Below are 18712 nucleotides of genomic sequence, written 5' to 3'. Positions count from 1 at the left end.
TTCTATGGCAGTGATTTTTTGTTACATGGTTTTTGTGGGGGGCAAGGGGACGGAGTCTCGCACTTGCTGCCTAGGCTGGAGTGCAATGGTGTAACCTTGGCTCACTGCAACCTCCACCTCCCGGGTTCAAGCAATTCTCCTGCCTCAGCCTCCCAAGTAGCTGGGATTACAGGTGTGCACCACCACATCCGGCTAATTTTTGTATTTTTTAGTAGAAACAGGGTTTCACCATGGTGGCCACGTTGGTCTCAAACTCCTGACCTCAGATGATCTACCCACCTTGGTCTCCGAAAGTGCTGGGATTACAGGTGCGAGCCACCGTGCCTAGCCCTTGTTTTATATGTTTAAGTGTAATTTTAATCACCTGGGAAATAATTTTGGTGAAAGATATGAGTAGAGTGGATCAACCACCAGAACAAATTGCTCTTTCCTTACTGTTACGAAATGTTGTCTTTATCATATACCGAATTTTGTATGTATATTTCTCTATTTCTGGACTTTGTGTGTATACAATGATTGGATATTTACTTCTATTCCTCTGCCATACTGCTTTAATTGTAGGGTTTTTTTTTTAATCAAAAGCAGTATGGTTGAGATGAAAATTTTATTTGAAAATTAATATCCCTGACATAAATGTTTTTCAAATGTTTATATATCATGAGGAACATCCTTTTATTAGTATTCATTTTAATGATGAGACTAACGATTGACTAAATACGAGCTTTATATCAAGCCCTGTGCTAAGCACTTATTTGTATTATCTAATTTATGGTAATTAAATCCTTATAGTGGCCCATTTTCTACATACTACATAATTTATTCTAACAATTACAACATTAATAAATATAACATATTTAAAGTTTCTCCAACTATTTTGCTGTTGCAATAACAGCACAGGAAGTAATAGATGAAAATGAATAAAATAGAGGATATAAATAGAATCAGAAGAAGGACTAAACTACATAGAAGACTGCAGAATCATTTCGTGGTACAACAGAACCATCTTATATATGACCTCATATAAATGATCTCAAGATGCGATTTTGTTTTTATTAAATTGCTTATAGTGGTTTAGATTGTTATAGTACTTCTAAAGATGTTATTACAGAAATTTTCAGGTGTACAATAAAGTAAAACAGAATAATGAGCTCTTGTGTATTCATCATCCATCTTGAGCAAATACTGATTAGTTGCTGTTTCTGTTTTATCTTCTCCCTCTCCCTTCAGGTGGGTGGGATGCTAATACAAATCCCATATATAATCTTACTCAAGTAGTCCAGTGTGTATATCTAAGAGATAAGATACTTAAAATATATTGTCACATTACCATGCCCAGCAACTAACAGTAATTATTAATTTTAGTGAATATTCAGTCCATGTTCAATTGTCACTAATTATGTAAAAATGTCTTTTTAACAGTTTGTTTGTACAAATGAAAATCAAAATATGGTCTGGGCCAGGTGCAGTGGCTCACCCCTGCAATCCCAGCACTTTGGGAGGCCGAGGCAGGCGGATCACTTGAGGCCAGGAGTTCAAGACCAGTCTGGTCAACATGGTGAAACCCTGTCTTTACTAAAAATACAAAAATTTGCTGGGTGTGGTGGCACACGCCTATAATTCCAGCTACTCAGGAGGGTGAGGCAAGAGAATAGATTGAACCTAGTGAGACTCTGACTCAAATAAATAAATAAATAAATAAAGTCTACACATTGCACTTAAATAATATATCTCTTAAGTCTTTTTACTTACTTGTTTTGGTGCCAGGTATTGAAGGATCTAGGTCATTAGGCTTGTAGAATTTCCCAGAGTCTGGATTTGGCTGGTTGTATCTTAGTGATGCTATTTATCTATTCTTCCATCCTCTTAGATAATTAAGTCTAGAGGCTTGGTAATTTTCCTGTTCAGAATTTTTAGCAAGAATACCTATTAGGTGATGGTGTGTACTTCCTGTTGCATCTTATCAAGAGGCACATAGTGGGGTGACCCATAATAGTACATTGTAATATGTGATAGGCTGGTCCTTGACTTTTAGGATCTCTGTTCTGGTATCTGTCTCTTTAAAAAATGATCACTTACAGTTTCTGTACATTTGTTTTTTCACTTGTATTCTCTCATATTCTCTGAATTAATAAAAGATTAACAGATAAAACTTCATTTTATAGATTAATTATAGGCTATGGAAAACTGTTGTTTATCTAATGCCATAGACTTTTAAGTTTCATAGCTCCAAAATTGGTAAATTGTCAAGTACTACAGTTCTTTGGAGTTTTTTGGATCATGTGTAACTTTGAAAATGTAATGGAAGTTGTAGACTCTCTCACTGGAAAATATGCTTGAATGTGCCTACAAAATTTGATAATTTCACTTCAGTAGATTTCAAGACACCCTCTGCTGTCTCCACTCATCCATGAGCTTCAGTTAAAGACCTCCTGCTTTGTAATTCTTATTCTTTCCTCCTACTTTGGCTTATTCTGTCTTCTTATTTCTATCTTCTGGTTATCCAAGATGGGTGTGTGTGTTTCTTTGTTTCTGGACTTTTATATATACAATGTCACTACTACTTCTCTGCCATACTGCTGTAATGGTCATATTTTTTTCAAAAATTAAAAGCAGTATGGTTGAGATGATAATTTTCTTTGAAGATTAATATCCCTGACATAAATGTTTTTCAGATGTTTATACATCATGAGGAACATCCTTTTGATTGTATTCAAAGAATTCATTTGAACTGATTCATCTGTCAGTTCAAATAATGAATATAATTTGGGGTATATATAGAATGGTATCATATAGCTTGATATCTAGCTTCTAGTGTAGTTTGGTCAAATTAAGTGCCTGATCTTTCAGTTTAGTTTAGTTGCTGCACCTGCATGTTTCAAAATTTTTATGTTGAGATAGTGTTATTGCATAGATCATCTGACTTCTTATTTTTTGTATTTCTCTTCCCAGCAATCTGCAGAGCGCTGTGTAAGCACATTGCTTGATCTAATCCAGACCAAAGTGAATTATGTGGTCCAAGAAGCGATTGTTGTCATCAGGGACATCTTCCGCAAATACCCCAACAAGTATGTCCAAATACTTTTACTCCTCTTTCTCAAATTACTTAGGAAATGTTTAAGTAAGGCACTTTGAGATTGCCTAGGTAAGAATTACCCTTTTGAATGTTACTGGTCGTAATAGGATACTTTATTAAAAATTGAAAACATACAAAATGGTTAGCACAGAGATTGAAACTTGAGTTTTCACTCTGCTTGCTTTCTTTTGGAAGAATTGAAGCTCTGCCTGAATATGCATTGTCTACTAGCATATTTTAAAGTTAACCAGATTATTTGATGGCAGAGTTACTGTTAAATAGGATCTCTGTATATTGTAGGTTGTTCAGGCATATTCTCAGTTTATATCTGTTATCCAGACATAATTAATGATTGTGCACCTTTTCTTCTCAGAAATGTATGAGTTTGGATGATATATCATATAGCCACTCTACCATAAAAGCCAGAAAGGTAACAGCTGTGGTCTTCACTTTGCATGTTACCTTACATTGTAGAAAATTACAGAACCTATAACAAATTATCAGTCTCATGCCGTTTCTGAAGTATTGTAGTTACTCTCATACAGATATTTTTTAAAAATCTACATTTTCACAAGTTTTTTAGATTGAGGGCTCTTAGTATATGAAGCAAAAATACTTTTTTAGATTTGATTTTTGAAAACAAGTAATTAAGGAATCTGAAAGTGAAATAAGAGAAGGTTTTGTAAGCATCTTAAACCTCATTTTGCCTTACACTCATAGAGATATCTTGTGCCAAAGCTTCTGATTGTCTTTTTTTTTTTTTTTGAGACAGAATCTCACTCTGTTGCCCAGGCGAGTGTGGTGGTGTGATCTCGGCTCACTGCAACCTCACTGCTTTTATAGTTTGGTGGTTTGGTTTAGGGTCCCTTGTTTGTGATTTTGCCTTTAGCCTTCACTATTAAATATAGTTCTTAGTTTGGCCTTCAGTAACCATAGTTCATTTCTTTCACATCAGGTATGAAAGTATCATTGCCACTCTATGTGAGAACTTAGACTCGCTAGATGAGCCAGATGCTCGAGCAGCTATGATTTGGATTGTGGGAGAATATGCTGAAAGAATCGACAATGCAGATGAGTTACTAGAAAGCTTCCTGGAGGGTTTTCACGATGAAAGCACCCAGGTAAGTTCTTATCTCTTGTCTATCCTAGTAGTTTTAGACGTCTTTGGGGAGAATTCAGAGAAAGCAAAGGTTAGAGGCAGTTTCATCTGTGTCTGTATTTATATAGTGTGTTAATTTTTCTCCCAACAGGGATGTCCCTTTTCAGTTTAACTAATTTTTTTTTTTTTTTTTGAGTTGGCATCTTGCTCTGTTGCCCAGTCTGGAGTGCAGTGGCACAATCTTGGCTCACTGCAACCTCTGCCTCCTGGGTTTAAGCAATTCTTTTGCCTCAGCCGCCTGAGTAGCTGGATCTACAGGCATGTACCACCACACCTGGCTAATTTTTGTATTTTTAGTGGAGACAGGGTTTTACCACGTTGGCCAGGCTGGTTCTGAACTCCTGACCTCAAGTGATCCACCCGCCTCAGCTTCCCAAAGTGTTGGAATTTTGGGCGTGAGCCACTGTGCCTGGCCAGTTTTACTGAATTTTTTTTTTTTTTTTTTGAGACAGAGTCTTGCTTAGGTGCCAGGCTGGAGTGCAGCGGTGCGATCTCAGCTCACTGCAGCCTTTGCCTCCGGGTTCAAGCGATGCTCTTGCCTCAGCCTCCTGAGTAGCTGGGACTACAGGCACACGCCATCATGCCCAGCTAATTTTTGTATTTTAGTAGAGACAGGGTTTCACGATGTTGGCCAGAATGGTCTTGATCTCTTGACCTTGTGATCCACCCACCTCGGCCTCCCAAAGTGCTGGGATTACAGGCGTGAGCCACTACATCCCGCCTTTTTTTTTTTTTTTTTTAACAGAGTTTTGCTCTTGTTGCCCAGGCTGGAGTGCAGTGGCATGATCTTGGCTCACTGCAGCCTCTGCCTCCTAGGTTCAAGTGATTCTCCCGCCTCAGCCTCCCACGTAGCTAGGATTACAGGCACCCAGCATCACACCTGGCTAATTTTTTGTATTTTTAGTGGAGACGGGTTTCACCACGTTGGCTAGGCTGGTCTCGAACTCCTGACCTTAGGCGATCTGTCCACCTCGACCTCCAAAGTGTTCGGATTATAGGAGTGATCCACTGCGCCTGGCCAGTTTTACTGATTTCTAATGCTCAAAACCTATATAACTCAGACCAGTAGTTCTCAAACTTTAGTGAACATTATTAACACCTAGGGGAGCTTTTTAAAGCACAGGTTGCTGGGCTTCAGCCTTAGAGTTTCTGGCTCAGTAGGTCTGAGATATGCCTAAGTATTTGCATGTCTTACAAGGTCCAGGATGTTGCTGCTGCTATGGCTGGCCATCCATAACCACTGGATTAGAGCAGTAGTTACCACTACTTTTTTATTTTCTGTCACCTAAGAATGACTACACATTTCTGTTTGTAATGGCTGTGGCTCAATACAGCAGGGATTTTCACTGGGGGCTGTGGTGAGGTTTGAAAAGATTATCTGTGGATGAAAATTCTGAGACTGCTTCTCACTTTCCCCTACCAAAATTAGAGCCATGGGACCAAGAAGCAGATAAATTATTAAGCCCTTTTTTTCTGCCATTTGTACTGAAAGCAAATAGAAGATCATCTATATGATCTATCATAGCAATTTTAATAGATCTAATTCAAGGAGTATGTACCAGTCAATAGCTTTGTGGTTTAGCAGCCACCTCCTTAATAGTCTGTAATCTGACATAATTCTACTGTCTTGGCTCTTGCCCCAGTATGACAGATGATTCCATAATTCCCTCCAAATTGTAGCTTTTGATAGAAGTAAATAATAAAAGACTTGCTCAGGAGTCAGTTTATCACCATCAGTATGTTAACATATACTTTGAGAAATACCGACCAGGCTCAGTTACTCTTGCCTGTAATCCCAGCACTTTGGGAGGCTGATGGCGAGAGAATGGCTTCAAGCCAGGAGTTTGAGACCAGCCCTGGCAACATTGCAAGACTACATCTCTACAAAAAGATACCAAACTTAAAAAAATGAGGTGTGGTGTCTTGTACCTGTAGTCCCAGCTACATGGGAAGCTGAGGCAGAAGGATTGCTTGAGCCCAAGAATTTGAGGCTACATTCATAAATGTGCAGCCTGGGCAATAGAGGGAGACCTTGTCTCAAAATAATTAGTAATAATAATAACAATAATAAACATAGGTAGCTATCTGGCTTAGAAACAAGCAGTGTTTTGTGCCAAAAATGCATTTTGAGGATAGAAGGATAGAGTTTTCAGTTGAATACCTTTGTATTTCCCATGAATACTTTTGACTACTATTGTTGATATTGATGAGTTTCAACCTTTTTTCTCTTAACCAACATCAGAAAGACTCCATAGTAATTCATAGTTGTAGAAACACCACTTTGGAGATGATGGCAGGTAATAATGCCAGTACCATTCTTTCACTCTATCAAATTATGCCTGTTTAGGTGCAGCTCACTCTGCTTACTGCCATAGTGAAGCTGTTTCTCAAGAAACCATCAGAAACACAGGAGCTAGTCCAGCAGGTCTTGAGTTTGGCAACACAGGTAAGAAATCTGGAAAAAGTGAGGTGTTGATTTGTCTTGTTTCAAATTGTAGGAAATTATGAAACTCTTCCTAGGGGGTTCATTTGGGGAAGTTTTATTTGAAGGAAGTATGGCCTTTAGATCCTGTTAAAATATTAAAACAATGCCTTTTAATGTGTTCAACTGAATTGTAGCTAATTGTATGGCTTTTAAATGAGTTGGCTGACTCCACTTTTTATAATTCATGAAAATTGAACATAGACTCTTAGCGAAGGACATACTTAGATGAAAATGACATGTTCTGATACTATCTGCTTCTCTGTGACTTCATTTCAGCTTTCAAATGAAAGTACCATGTGGAAATAGGAGATGGCCTCAGCAAAGTTTCATTCATTGTTCTACCTTCCAGAGTGATTGCCTTTCTCTTGGAAATAATGTTAAAGTGCTTATGCTGCTTCCTTGAATTATTTGATATATTTGGACCTGTTTGGAATTATTTGATTTTTTTGGTCAGAGGAAAAGAAGTTCAGATGGAGTCTGATCCCAGGAAAATGGCAACTGGCCTTAAAGATCAGGTCATTATTTTAGATCTACAGAAATCAAAACAATTAGGTTTTCTAGTATAACTGGTATAATGATCATCAGTCCATTCATGATTTAGTTATGTTCTTAATTGGATTTGCTAAGAAGCTGGCTTTTTGGCAGGCTGTCAGAGTTAAGATGTATGTCTGCAAATGGAATTTGATTCAGATATCCAGTTTATCATTTTTCTCTTTCTCATTCCTTTATATTGATGTGTAATCAAAATTTAAAACCCTTTAACAGTTCTTTGCCTATTCTGAGCCATAATTTTTCCTGTTATTAATTTTACAACTTTAAAAGATTAATTTGTATGAGCTTTTTGAAGTATTTTAAAAACTTTCTTAAGCATCTTCCTCTGCCTGTAACAAAGCAGTTATAAGTATCAGTGACTAATGTTATCTGTATTGAATTGAGCATTCTAGATTTCCTGTGTCTGGATCCTTGATTAACCCATTTGTATCTCTAAGATGAATTCAAAACAATTTATTTATTCACCTTCCCCCCACTTTTTTTGCACTCTGTTTCATGTTTTAATTTTAAACTCCTAAGTCAGCGATGTCCAATCTTTTGGCTTCCCTGGGCTACATTCAAAAAAGAATTGAGAATTGTCTTGGGCCACACATAAAATACACTAACAGCAGTTGATGAGCTAAAGAAAAAAAAAATCACAAAAGAATCTCATAATGTTTTAAGAAAGTTTGCGAATTTGTATTGGGTCCTAGGTTGAACAAGCTTGCTATAAGTGGTCACATAGAGTGACAGAATTAGAGCAGCTTACATTCTCTCAAAACAATTTCTAAATAGAATTTTGGCTTTTCTTCCTGTCTGCTTACTGTAAATATTCAAGCAAGTATATTTGGTAGTTTCCTCTGTGTTCACAAGTTCTCAACCCTGTCTTCACTGTCTGTTAAGGCCTATGTGTTTGTATTTAACAGGCACCATAGGAGAGCTGTATTTTGGATTCTCGCCAGACTTCAAATTCAGTCTCTTACCTCTTAAGTATTTATCAAAATTTGAGATAAAGTATTTAGGAAGGATTGCTTAAAGGATACAAGGTAGTACTATTCTATAGATAGTCTGAAATTCACCTCTGAATCAAGCCTTATTGATAGACATCTGGATACCTGGACAACTGCATTGTTTTTGACCTCTAATAAAGTTGCTTTTACTGAATTATGCTAATACTATCAGTCTGTAGTAATAACAGTCATCATGGGGAAACTACCCTATTTGGATCTGTTGTTAGCTTATTATCAGAGTCATTACTTCATTATGTTTTCTTTTTTTATGAAGCCACATCAAATTCCTAACAAGTTTTGGATTTTTCTGTGTATCAGTGTAGCTTGCCTGATAGATTTATTTTCCTTATTGGTTGTTTGAAACCTTAGACTCACATTTAAGAATCTCTCATGGAAACTGTGTAGGTCATTGTGGCATGCGGTTTCCTGATTCTAGTTTTAATTAATGCTCTTTAGCCTTAGATGCATTTTTCATAAGCTTCCTAGAAAAGGACAGGCTATAAACTCACTTAATTCTGGTAAGAAAAACTATTTCTGTTTTTATAGATGAGGAAACTCAGAGAGGCCTAATTATTATGGGGCAGAGCTAGGACTCATACTCAGATAGTCTGGCTCTAGGTCTATGGTCTTATCCACTGTGCTATGCTTCCTCTCTAATCTGAAGGTTAAGAATGACTTGGAGAATACACATTCCCTGCTGGAAGCAATATTGAGCATAAGCCCATATGTGTGTGTATATATATATGTGTGTTTGCTAGGTTTAAGGTCTTTGTGGATGGTTATTTCATACTATAAAAACCAATTTCTTATGGCTTGCCTTTTCTTTTTTCTTTTTCGAGACGGAGTCTAGCTCTGTCATCCAGGCTGGAGTGCAGTGGCACGATCTTGGTTCACTGCAACCTTGCCTCCCAGGTTCAAGCAATTCTCAAGCTTCTCCTGAGTAGCAGGGATTACAGATGCGTACCACCACACCCGACTAATTTTTTTTTTTAAAGTAGAGATAGGGGTTCACCATGTTGGCTAGGCTGGTCTTGAACTTCTGACCTGAAGTGATTCTCCAGCCTTGGCCTCCCAACAAGCTGGGATTACAGGTGTGAGCCACAGCGCCCGGCTGAGGCTTGGTTTTTCTGTCCAATTAATTAATGAGGTCTGAGAAGTTATCATAAAAGAGTAAATATGCTGCTGGGTGTGGTGGCTCACACCTTTAATTCTAGCACTTTGGGAGGCCGAGGTGGGAAGGTCACTTGAAGTCAGGAGTTCGACCAGCCTATGCAACATGGTGAAATCCTGTCGCTACAAAAAATACAAAAATTAGCTGAGCATAGTGGTACACACCTGTAATCCCAGCTACTTGGGAGGCTGAGGTGAAGGATCGCTTGAGTCCAGGAGGCAGAGGTTGCAGTAAGCTGAGATCATGCCACTGCACTCCAGGCTGGTAATATAGCAACACTCTGTCTCGAAAAAAGAAAGAAAAAAGAATAAGTATGCTTATGTAAGTCTTTTCACCTGTAAGTTTTCTCTTCTTTTCTCGTTTGTGAAATAAGAACCTAAATATTTATGGCTGCTGAGTACCAATTTAAGTTTAGCATGCAGTGTGGTCTGCTGAATTGTGTTAACTTAAAATGGGTAGTGAGGTTCTGATGATGCTACTTCCACTGATTGAGAGCATGACTAAGCAAATTTCTTTCTTTTCTTTTCTTTTTCTTTTCTTACTGCTTTTCTTTTATCTCTGTAGAAGAGTTAATTAACACTGTTCTTTACCTGTGTTGAGAATTAAGTGAAGTATATGTGAAATCTTAGTGCTTTTAATTTTAAGTAAAATTGGAGTATAATTAAAAATATTATTAGTTAGGGAAAAAAACCCAACTCTTAAATCTGAGGCTTCATTTCAAAAGTTTATCTTTTTCTCTTACCCATCATACAGGAATTCAATAAAATATTCAATTCAATTCATTAAAGAATACAAACAGAAATGTCTAGACATGGCTGGGTGTGGTGGCTCATGCCTGTAATCCCAGCACTTTGGGAGGCCGAGGCAGGTGGATCACTGGAGCTCAGAAGTTCAAGACCAATATGGTAAAACCCTGTCTCTACTAAAAATGCAAAAAGTAGTCAGGCATGGTGGCACACACCTGTAATCCCAGCTACTCGATAGGCTGAGGCAGGAAAATTGCTTGAGCCCGGGAGGTGAAGAGGCTGCAGTGAGTCAAGATCGTGCCACTGCACTCCATCCTGGGCGACAGAGCTAAACTCTTCCTCGAAAAAGAAAAAAAGAAGAAGCATCTAAACATTAGTAATTATTCTTTGTGATACATGGAGAGGAATCTTCATGTTAGTTTTTCTATCTATGAACTAGGGACCACCATCATCAGAATCACTTGGGCTGCTTGTTAAAAATACTATTTAATAGGCCCTACTTCTGATATAATGAATCATAATCTCCGAAGCGTGGCCCCTGGGTTCTGCACTTTCAGTGGCATTCCTGGTGTGTTAAAATGTTGGTGCACATTGTAGTTTCAGAATTACTATTTTAGTGCTGGCGTGGTAAGGATTGTTTTGGGAGCTCTTCCCCTGAGAAGAGCCTATGGAGCTAGTAGTACAGTAGATCCAAAGCCAGATTCTCTAAGTCACCAAACATTTAATGACAACTTCAGATCACAAAAATGTCCTGTATTTTTATTTATCTCAGTCTTGGTCTGAATTACTGTGGCCTCCATTTGAAATGTGAGGCAGTTGGTGAGGGCTGACTTACAGTAGGCCTAACAGGTCATCCCTCAGAACAACAGAGTTTGAGCAGCAGGAGATTCTTCCCTACTCTTGACTTTTCAGTGGTGGGAAATTTGCACTTTTTTAAAATTTGATTTTAAAAAAATCAACTTGTTTTTATAATGTTCAATCTTTGTTTTCAAATGAAGATCTAAATGAGGGGGTTTTAGGCTGCTATTTATAAACACGTAGGGGCAAATTATTCCTTCACCCCGCCCCAGAAAAACAAAACGAAATCAACTAAATTAGATATAATTATCACTGTTTTCTTTTTCTAACCCGGGCATTTCAAATACTGGAGACATTTTGATATGACATTTATATATATATGATGTGTGTGTGTGTGTGTGTGTATATATATATGTATATATACACACACACACACACACACACACACATATACACATTTCTATCAGAATAATGCAACCTATAAATGTGGTAAAGATTATCTGGAGATAAAACTTACTGTTTTAATATTCTATTAATTTGCTATATTACAGTGTTCTGTATGCTTTTTGTCTTTAACCAACAATCCATTATGAGTGCATCTTAAACAATCTGTGACTGAGAAAAACCATTTGAAACTATGTAGTCAGAAACCATCAGGGTAACTGCTGCTATTGAACTGGTTGATAAGGGCCTTAAGTGGCTAAATCAAGAACCTCTTCATCTGCTCACTTAGAAACTAAAATGGAAGCCCTCAAATTGTCCACTTAGAAACTAAAATGGAAGCCCTCAAATTGTCCTATTTTTAAAGAAAATGTTTTTTGTTGTTTTTGAGACAGAGTCTCACTTTGCCCAGGCTGAAGTGCAATGGCATGATCTCAGCTCACTGCAACCTCCACCTTTTGGGTTCAGATGATTCTCCTGCTTTAGCCTCCCAAGTAGCTGGGACTACAGGCATGTGCCACCATGCCCAGCTAATTTTTGTATTTTTAGTAGAGATAGGGTTTCACCATGTTGGCCAGACTGGTCTCAAACTCCTGACCTCAGGTGATCCACCCACTTAGGCAACCCAAAGTGCTGGGATTACAGGCATGAGCCACTGTACCCAGCCTGGTTATGAGTTTGAAATACAGAAATTGAAACAGGGACTTATTGTTGCCTTTAATAAGTTGCTGTTGGAACTACTAGTGCATAAATAAATGCTGTCAAATAGACATACTTTTGAGGTAAGTACCAGGATATTTATTGCCACTTAATAATGATCACAAAAACAAGAAATAAAACAATAGGCCAGGCATGGTAGCTCATGCCTTTAATCCTAGCACTTTGGGAGGCCAAGGTGGGCAGATCACTTGAACTCAGGAGTTGGAGACCAGCCTGGGCAACATAAAGAAACCCTGTCTGTACTAAAAATTCAAAAATTAGCTGGGTGCCTGTAATCCCAGCTACTTGGGAGATGGAGGCAGGAGAATTGCTTGAACCTGAGCAATTGGGTTCAAGGGGTTGCAGTGAGCTGAGATCACGTCACTACTCCAGCCTGGGTGACAGAGCAAGACTGTCTCTAAATGCATAAATAAATAAAAATAAAAATAAATAAAAGTAGAAAGAGAAAAAGAGGCCACAGTGTAAGTGTTGCTCAGTAGGGGACTAGTAAGTAAGGGTACAGTGGGCATTACAGTCGAAAAGTGCAGTTGTACACATCAGCAGAGAGAGCAACCTCAGAACAGTATATATAATGTGAAACTGGTTTGATAGTAAGTAAGTGTGTGCGTGTGTTCGCATGCATACGCACACACACACGTGCACCATCTGTACAGATGTATACCACATTGCTAATCGTGGCTATTCGGGGGATGGGGAGTTGAGATGGAAAAGGGTTGGATAATTGGGGGAGTTTTTTTTTTTATGTCACATACTTAAAAATTGTTATATGGTATTAGTAATAATTTCCTTTTAGTCATGAACATGTATAAAATTATTTCAAGACCACTGAATTCAAGTGTCACTCCTTTTGGAAGCAGTTACGTGTGCTCTTTAACAGTTTTTGATTTTTTAGATAATAGTACCTTTCATACTCTATTCAAATAGTTAACATTATAGAAGCTCCTTAAAGTCAGGCACTGTATTGTTATCTCTTTATTTCCAGGGCCTAGCCAGTGTCTCTGTAGGAGATACTTAATAAATATTTGAACGAAGAAAGAAGGTGTGGGTACAATATATGTAAGATATAATATATTATTAATAAGCCTGCTAATATTTAAAGCAGTTAAATTTTTTTATGTCCCAAGGCCATCTCAACCAGTTAACTTTCGCGAGATTAAACATTATTTTTCTATTCCTAATTTCTGTTTGAATTTGAGTCTTAGGACCAACCCATCTTAATTTATATTTACATCTCTTAAAACATTAGAGATTAACAGAATTATGACTGTATTAGAACTATGTTGTTATCGTGTTTGTTTACTTTTAGAGACAGTCTCACTCTGTTGCCCAATCTGGAATGCAGCGGTAGTCATGGCTCGCTGTAGCCTCAACCCCCTGGGCTCAGGTGATCCTCCTCCCCCAGCTTCCTGAGTAACTGGGACTACAGGTACATGCGCCTGTATGCCCTGCTAATTTTTTTTCTTTCTTTTTTTGAGACAGAGTTTTACTCTGTCGCCCAGGCTGGAGTGCAGTGGCACTCCTCTGCCTCCTGGGTTCAAGTGGTTCTCTTACCTCAGTCTCCAGAGTAGCTGAGATTACAGGTGTACACCACCAAGCCCAGCTAATTTTTGTATTTTTAGTAGAGATAGAGTTTCACTGTGTTGGCCAGACTGGTCTCAAACTCCTGGCCTCAAGCAATCCGCCCACCTTGACCTCCCAAAGTGCTGGGATTACAGACAGGTGCGAGCCACCATGCCTGGCCCGGCCTGCTCATTCTTTTTATTTTTCATAGCGGCAAGGTTTTGCCACGTTGCCCAGGCTGATCTGCCTGCCTTGGCCTCCCAAAGGGTTAGGATTACAGGCATGAGCTACCACATCCAGCCTGAAATATCTTCTTAATACCTAGTCTGCATAAATCACTACAGCATTGGTTGATGAAAAATCCAGCAGTTTGGGTTTCTGTATGGAGAACAGTTTCATCTCCACCTCCTTGCCTTTGCCTTTTCTTTTAGGATTCTGATAATCCTGACCTTCGAGACCGGGGCTATATTTACTGGCGTCTTCTCTCAACTGACCCTGTCACAGCTAAAGAAGTAGTCTTGTCTGAGAAGCCACTGATCTCTGAGGAGACAGACCTTATTGAGCCAACTCTGCTGGATGAGCTAATCTGCCACATTGGTTCTTTGGCCTCTGTGTATCATAAGCCTCCCAATGCTTTTGTGGAAGGAAGTCATGGAATCCATCGTAAACACTTGCCAATTCATCATGGGAGGTAAGCAGGTGTGAACTAGCTCTGAGTGAGAAATGACTCTGTTTAGACAGAGTTGGTCTTCTTTACGCTTTTATAGTCTGGAAAAGAATTTGCTTTATATTTTTGCAGACCTACTACTATACATCCCAGGGGCTCCGTCTGATACCATTTTATGTGACCATTTATGATACCATTTTATTTAACAGCTGTAAAGCTGTTAATGAAATGATATTTGCAGTATTGTTTTATTTAAAAAAAAAAAAAACAGCTTGAATTCTGTGTGGACATAGTTTTTCAGTTACCTGTACCTTTTTAAATGGGCCATATCAGCAAGGAAATTGTTATGAACAGGCTCTTGAGTAACATGGAGCTCTCGCTTTGTAGCTATCTTAAAATTCTAATTAAGGAGACGAAACACTCTAATAAACTCTTATAATGGGTATCTCAGAATCTTTTCAGAATCTGATTCCTTCATCAATCATAATAGACCTTGATCAAATTAGGATCCTCCTAGAGTAGTTAGAATAATTGGGCTTCTATTAATGAGTATCTTATACCATTGTCTAATATATATTATTGTTTAAGTGGTTTTTTTTTTTTTTTTTTTTTTTTTGAGACAGAGTTTCGCCCTTGTTACCGAGGCTGGAGTGCAATGGCGCCATCTCGGCTTAGCGCAACCTCTGCCTCCTGGGTTCAGGCAATTCTCCTGCCTCAGCCTCCTGAGTATGTTTAAGTGGTTTTTGTGAGTGGCCAAAGTGTAGGATTTATTGCTTTACAAATTGGTGTGGTCAACATTTTGGGCTCTGTGTAAACAGACCGTGGACACAGATAAACAAGAAACGGCAACACCCAAGGAGATTATTAATCTTTCATAACTAAGTTGAATCTTTTGTTTTACAGCAGGTATTATAATCCAGAGGAAATGTGGGCTTCATAAGGATTACTCCTTATAGTAAATTAGGGTGTTTCTCCTTGTAGGCAAGCCTGTTTAGCGTTCTATAGATAAAACTGTTTAACTTCTAAGTATTTCTCCGAGTGTGTGCTTCAAGTTTCAATGTAGATTTGGATTTTCTGTTGTAACTTCCCTCTGTAACCATTTTTATATCTAGCCTCCTGATAACTTTTAACCCTCACATGGGAGTGGGAAAATGAAACACATCAACAAACCAAACAACCCTTTCTTAAACACAGGGAAAGAACCAACATTTAAACTGTCTAAAAAGAAACACAGTGTCTTACATAAGGTCTTTATCTGATTAATAGCCTTTAAGTTCTTATCTTCACAATTTCTTTTGTGACTCCTTTTTGGATAACCTCCTTTTTGTCCATTTGTGCATGTTTTGTGTTTTTAAAGGAAATGCAAATACAAAGAAAATCCTGTTTTGTTATAAATGGGGATGATATGTTGCTGCAAATGACATGTTTGTAGTAGTATTGACATTACCTAGCTCTGTTCTGCAATGTAAGGTTAATAAGTGATACGCCTCTCGTAAGAAACAAAGAACACTTCAAAACCTTATTCTGCATCTTCTAGAGGTTTAAAAATATTTGCTTCAATAGGTCTTTTCAAATCACTTGGGAAAGAGAGAAGTGATTTTTACTTGGATATTGCTTACTATGCTTATACTTGTCAGCTGCTCTATGGGAATGAAGTAGTAAATAATTGTCTAATTCAGAAAAATCTCACCTTTAAAAAATACTGCTTTGATGACAGTTATACAGTTATTTCCCTTAAAATTGGAAATGTCTTTATATTACTTTTATTTTCCATTGAGAAAGGATGTATACTAGCAATGTGTCATATTCTTGTAGAATCTATAGGATCATTTACTTCTTTTCATCTAATTCACTTTATCTTCTCATATTATTCATTCCTTTCCATTAGAGTGAAGAAAAATATGTGCATGTTACCTATTCAACCTCTGTTTAGAGCTACTGATAAAACCATGTGTTCTCTCACGTATTCTAAATGGTACATGTCAGAAGACAACAGAATTTCATATATAGAGAATGCTCTATGAAGATTTTATATATTTCTTGCCAGATGTATGAAATCATTTCCCCTTTTTACTTCTTTCTTAATATTTGACCCCTTTTCATCATGGCTTCCTGGACACTTTTTCCTTATAAGTCAGCTTTCCTAGATTGAATCTCTGTCTTTAATCTTTGCAGTTTATTCTCTTCTCTGATCATTAATCTTGTTTGTATCAGAAGGCTCAATCTGAACCTTTTCTTTCTGTGTTTCTCTGTATATTCCCTTAGGGAAATTTTCCACTAACCACTAGAGCTTTACCAGTTAGACCGTGTTTTCATTTGATCTTTGCTTCAATAAAACCTTATGTTTGAGTGATATTATCATTTTATTGATGAGGAAACTTTGTTTCACAGAGGTTGTTGCTTGCCCAAAATTATGCAACTAGCAATTAATGGAGCCAACACTTAATCTCCTGCTTTTACCACCATCCTGCACTGCCCCCCACCCTCATGATTTTACCTGAGATGATTATGTGAATTTCTAACCAAGTTTACTTCTCTAGCTCTGACTGCCAGTTCCTTGTTTTTTGTTTTTGTCTTGTTTTGTTTTTTGAGATGGGCTCTCACTCTATAGCCCAGGCTGGAGTGCAGTGGCACGATCTTGGCTCACTGCAACCTTTGCCTCCCGGGTACAAGAGATTTTCCTGCCTCAGCCTCCTGAGTAGCTGGGACTATAGGTGTGTGCCACTATATCCAGCTATTTTTTTTTTGTACTTTTAGTAGAGACAGAGTTTCACCATGTTGTCCAGGCTGGTTTTGAACTCTTGACCTCAGGTAACCCACCCACCTTGGCCTCACAAAATGCTGGGATTGCAGGCATGAGCGACCGTGCCCACCTGGAATATGAACAGGTTCTGAATTACTGAGCCCAGTGCTCTACCCTGAGACTCTGGGCGTAAGCCACTGTGCCCAGCCCAGTCCGTTGTTTATCAGGCTTCTCTACTTGTTTTTCTTACTTATCTTAACAGAATTGAGAACTGGGCATATAATTTTTCCTATCATCCTTCTAGATTCCCCTGTGATTATTAGAAGCATAAATAATCTTTTGCTTCTTAGTTTTTGTTTGTGTCAAAACTTACCTAGGCCTTTTTTTAAAGAAAACATTTGTTTATTAATTGAATTTTTAGTGGGGGTTGTTTTTTGTTGTTGTTGTTTTATCATATAAATCTTAAAATATGCAAGATAGAATGGTGTAACAAACTTGGATATACCTGTCACTCAGCCCCAGCAGTTATCAGTGTCTCTCCAATTGTATTTCATTTATTGCCCCTACAGTTGTTTTTGAGGTAGCTCAAATATTTTAAATCCAGTCCCCGACCTCATATCTTTTCACCCATAAGTACTGTACTTGGTATCTTTCACAGATAAAGACTTGAAACTATAATGTTATCAAGCCTAAAAAAATTTGGACATAATTATTTAATATTATCCAATAAGCAGGCTAACCTACTTTCAGATTTTCTCAATTGCCATACTTAGTCTCGTTTAGAGTTTATGTAAGACTGGTGTTACTTTTTCCTTAAACGTTTGGAAGAATGCACAGTGAAGCCCTCTAAGTCTGAAATTTTCTTGGTGGGAATTTTACTTTTTAAATTGACGTCTAATTTACAATAACCTTAGCATTAAATTCACTAATCTTAGCATTTAGTGCTCAATGAATTTTTACATATGTATACACTCATATAATCACAACTCTGATCAGATAGAGAATATTTTCAGCACCCTAGAAGTTTCCTCCTCCTCCTTTACTGTCAGTGTGCACGGTCCAGAGATAACCACTATTCTGATTTCTATCACAGTAGATTCATTTTGTCTGTTACTGAGTGTGAAATAAATGGAACCTGCAGTTTTTACTCTTCAGTATCTTGTGTCTTTTGCACAACATAATGTGAGGTTAATCCATGTTAGTAGTTTGTTCCTTTTTATTGGTGTGTAGTATTTCATTCCATGAATGCATCATTTATATCTTATGTTGCACCTTTGGGTTATTTCTAGTTCAGGGCTGCTATGAATATTCTTGTATTTGTCTTCTGGTAGACTTATATACATATTTCTCTTGGGCATATACCTAGGAGTGGAATTGCTGGATCGTAGAATAGGTTTCTATTTAGCTGTAGGAGACACTGCCAATCTGCCAAAGTAATTGTACTAATGTGTACTCCTTCTAGCACTGTATGAGTTCCTGGTGATCCACATTGTCAGCAGTGTTAGTATTATTGATCTTTTTAGTTTTAGCCATTCTGGTGAGTGTATAGTGGTGTCTTGTTATAGTTTTAATTTGCATTTTCCTGATGAGTAAAGTTGCTAAGCACTT

General features: G+C 37.8%; 1 protein-coding gene across 4 annotated transcripts in view; it reads left to right on the top strand.

Annotated features, from left to right (window-relative positions):
* The window catches only part of AP2B1 (adaptor related protein complex 2 subunit beta 1), a 132261-nt gene that overhangs the window by 49716 nt on the left and 63833 nt on the right, over positions 1 to 18712 (top strand). For all 4 annotated transcript variants that reach the window (XM_064378465.1, XM_064378463.1, XM_064378464.1 and 1 more), the window contains exons 10-13: positions 2950 to 3065; positions 4029 to 4194; positions 6580 to 6678; positions 14126 to 14385. In XM_064378465.1, the coding sequence (XP_064234535.1) occupies positions 2950 to 3065; positions 4029 to 4194; positions 6580 to 6678; positions 14126 to 14385 (641 nt within the window). The remainder of the gene's footprint in view (positions 1 to 2949; positions 3066 to 4028; positions 4195 to 6579; positions 6679 to 14125; positions 14386 to 18712) is intronic.

Source organism: Aotus nancymaae, unplaced genomic scaffold (assembly GCF_030222135.1).
Source record: "Aotus nancymaae isolate 86718 unplaced genomic scaffold, 86718_ANA_hifiasm-v0.15.2.pri h1tg000018l, whole genome shotgun sequence".
Lineage (NCBI taxonomy): Eukaryota > Metazoa > Chordata > Mammalia > Primates > Aotidae > Aotus > Aotus nancymaae.
Note: the sequence above shows the minus strand (reverse complement) of the source record. Positions and strands in the feature narration are given on the sequence as shown.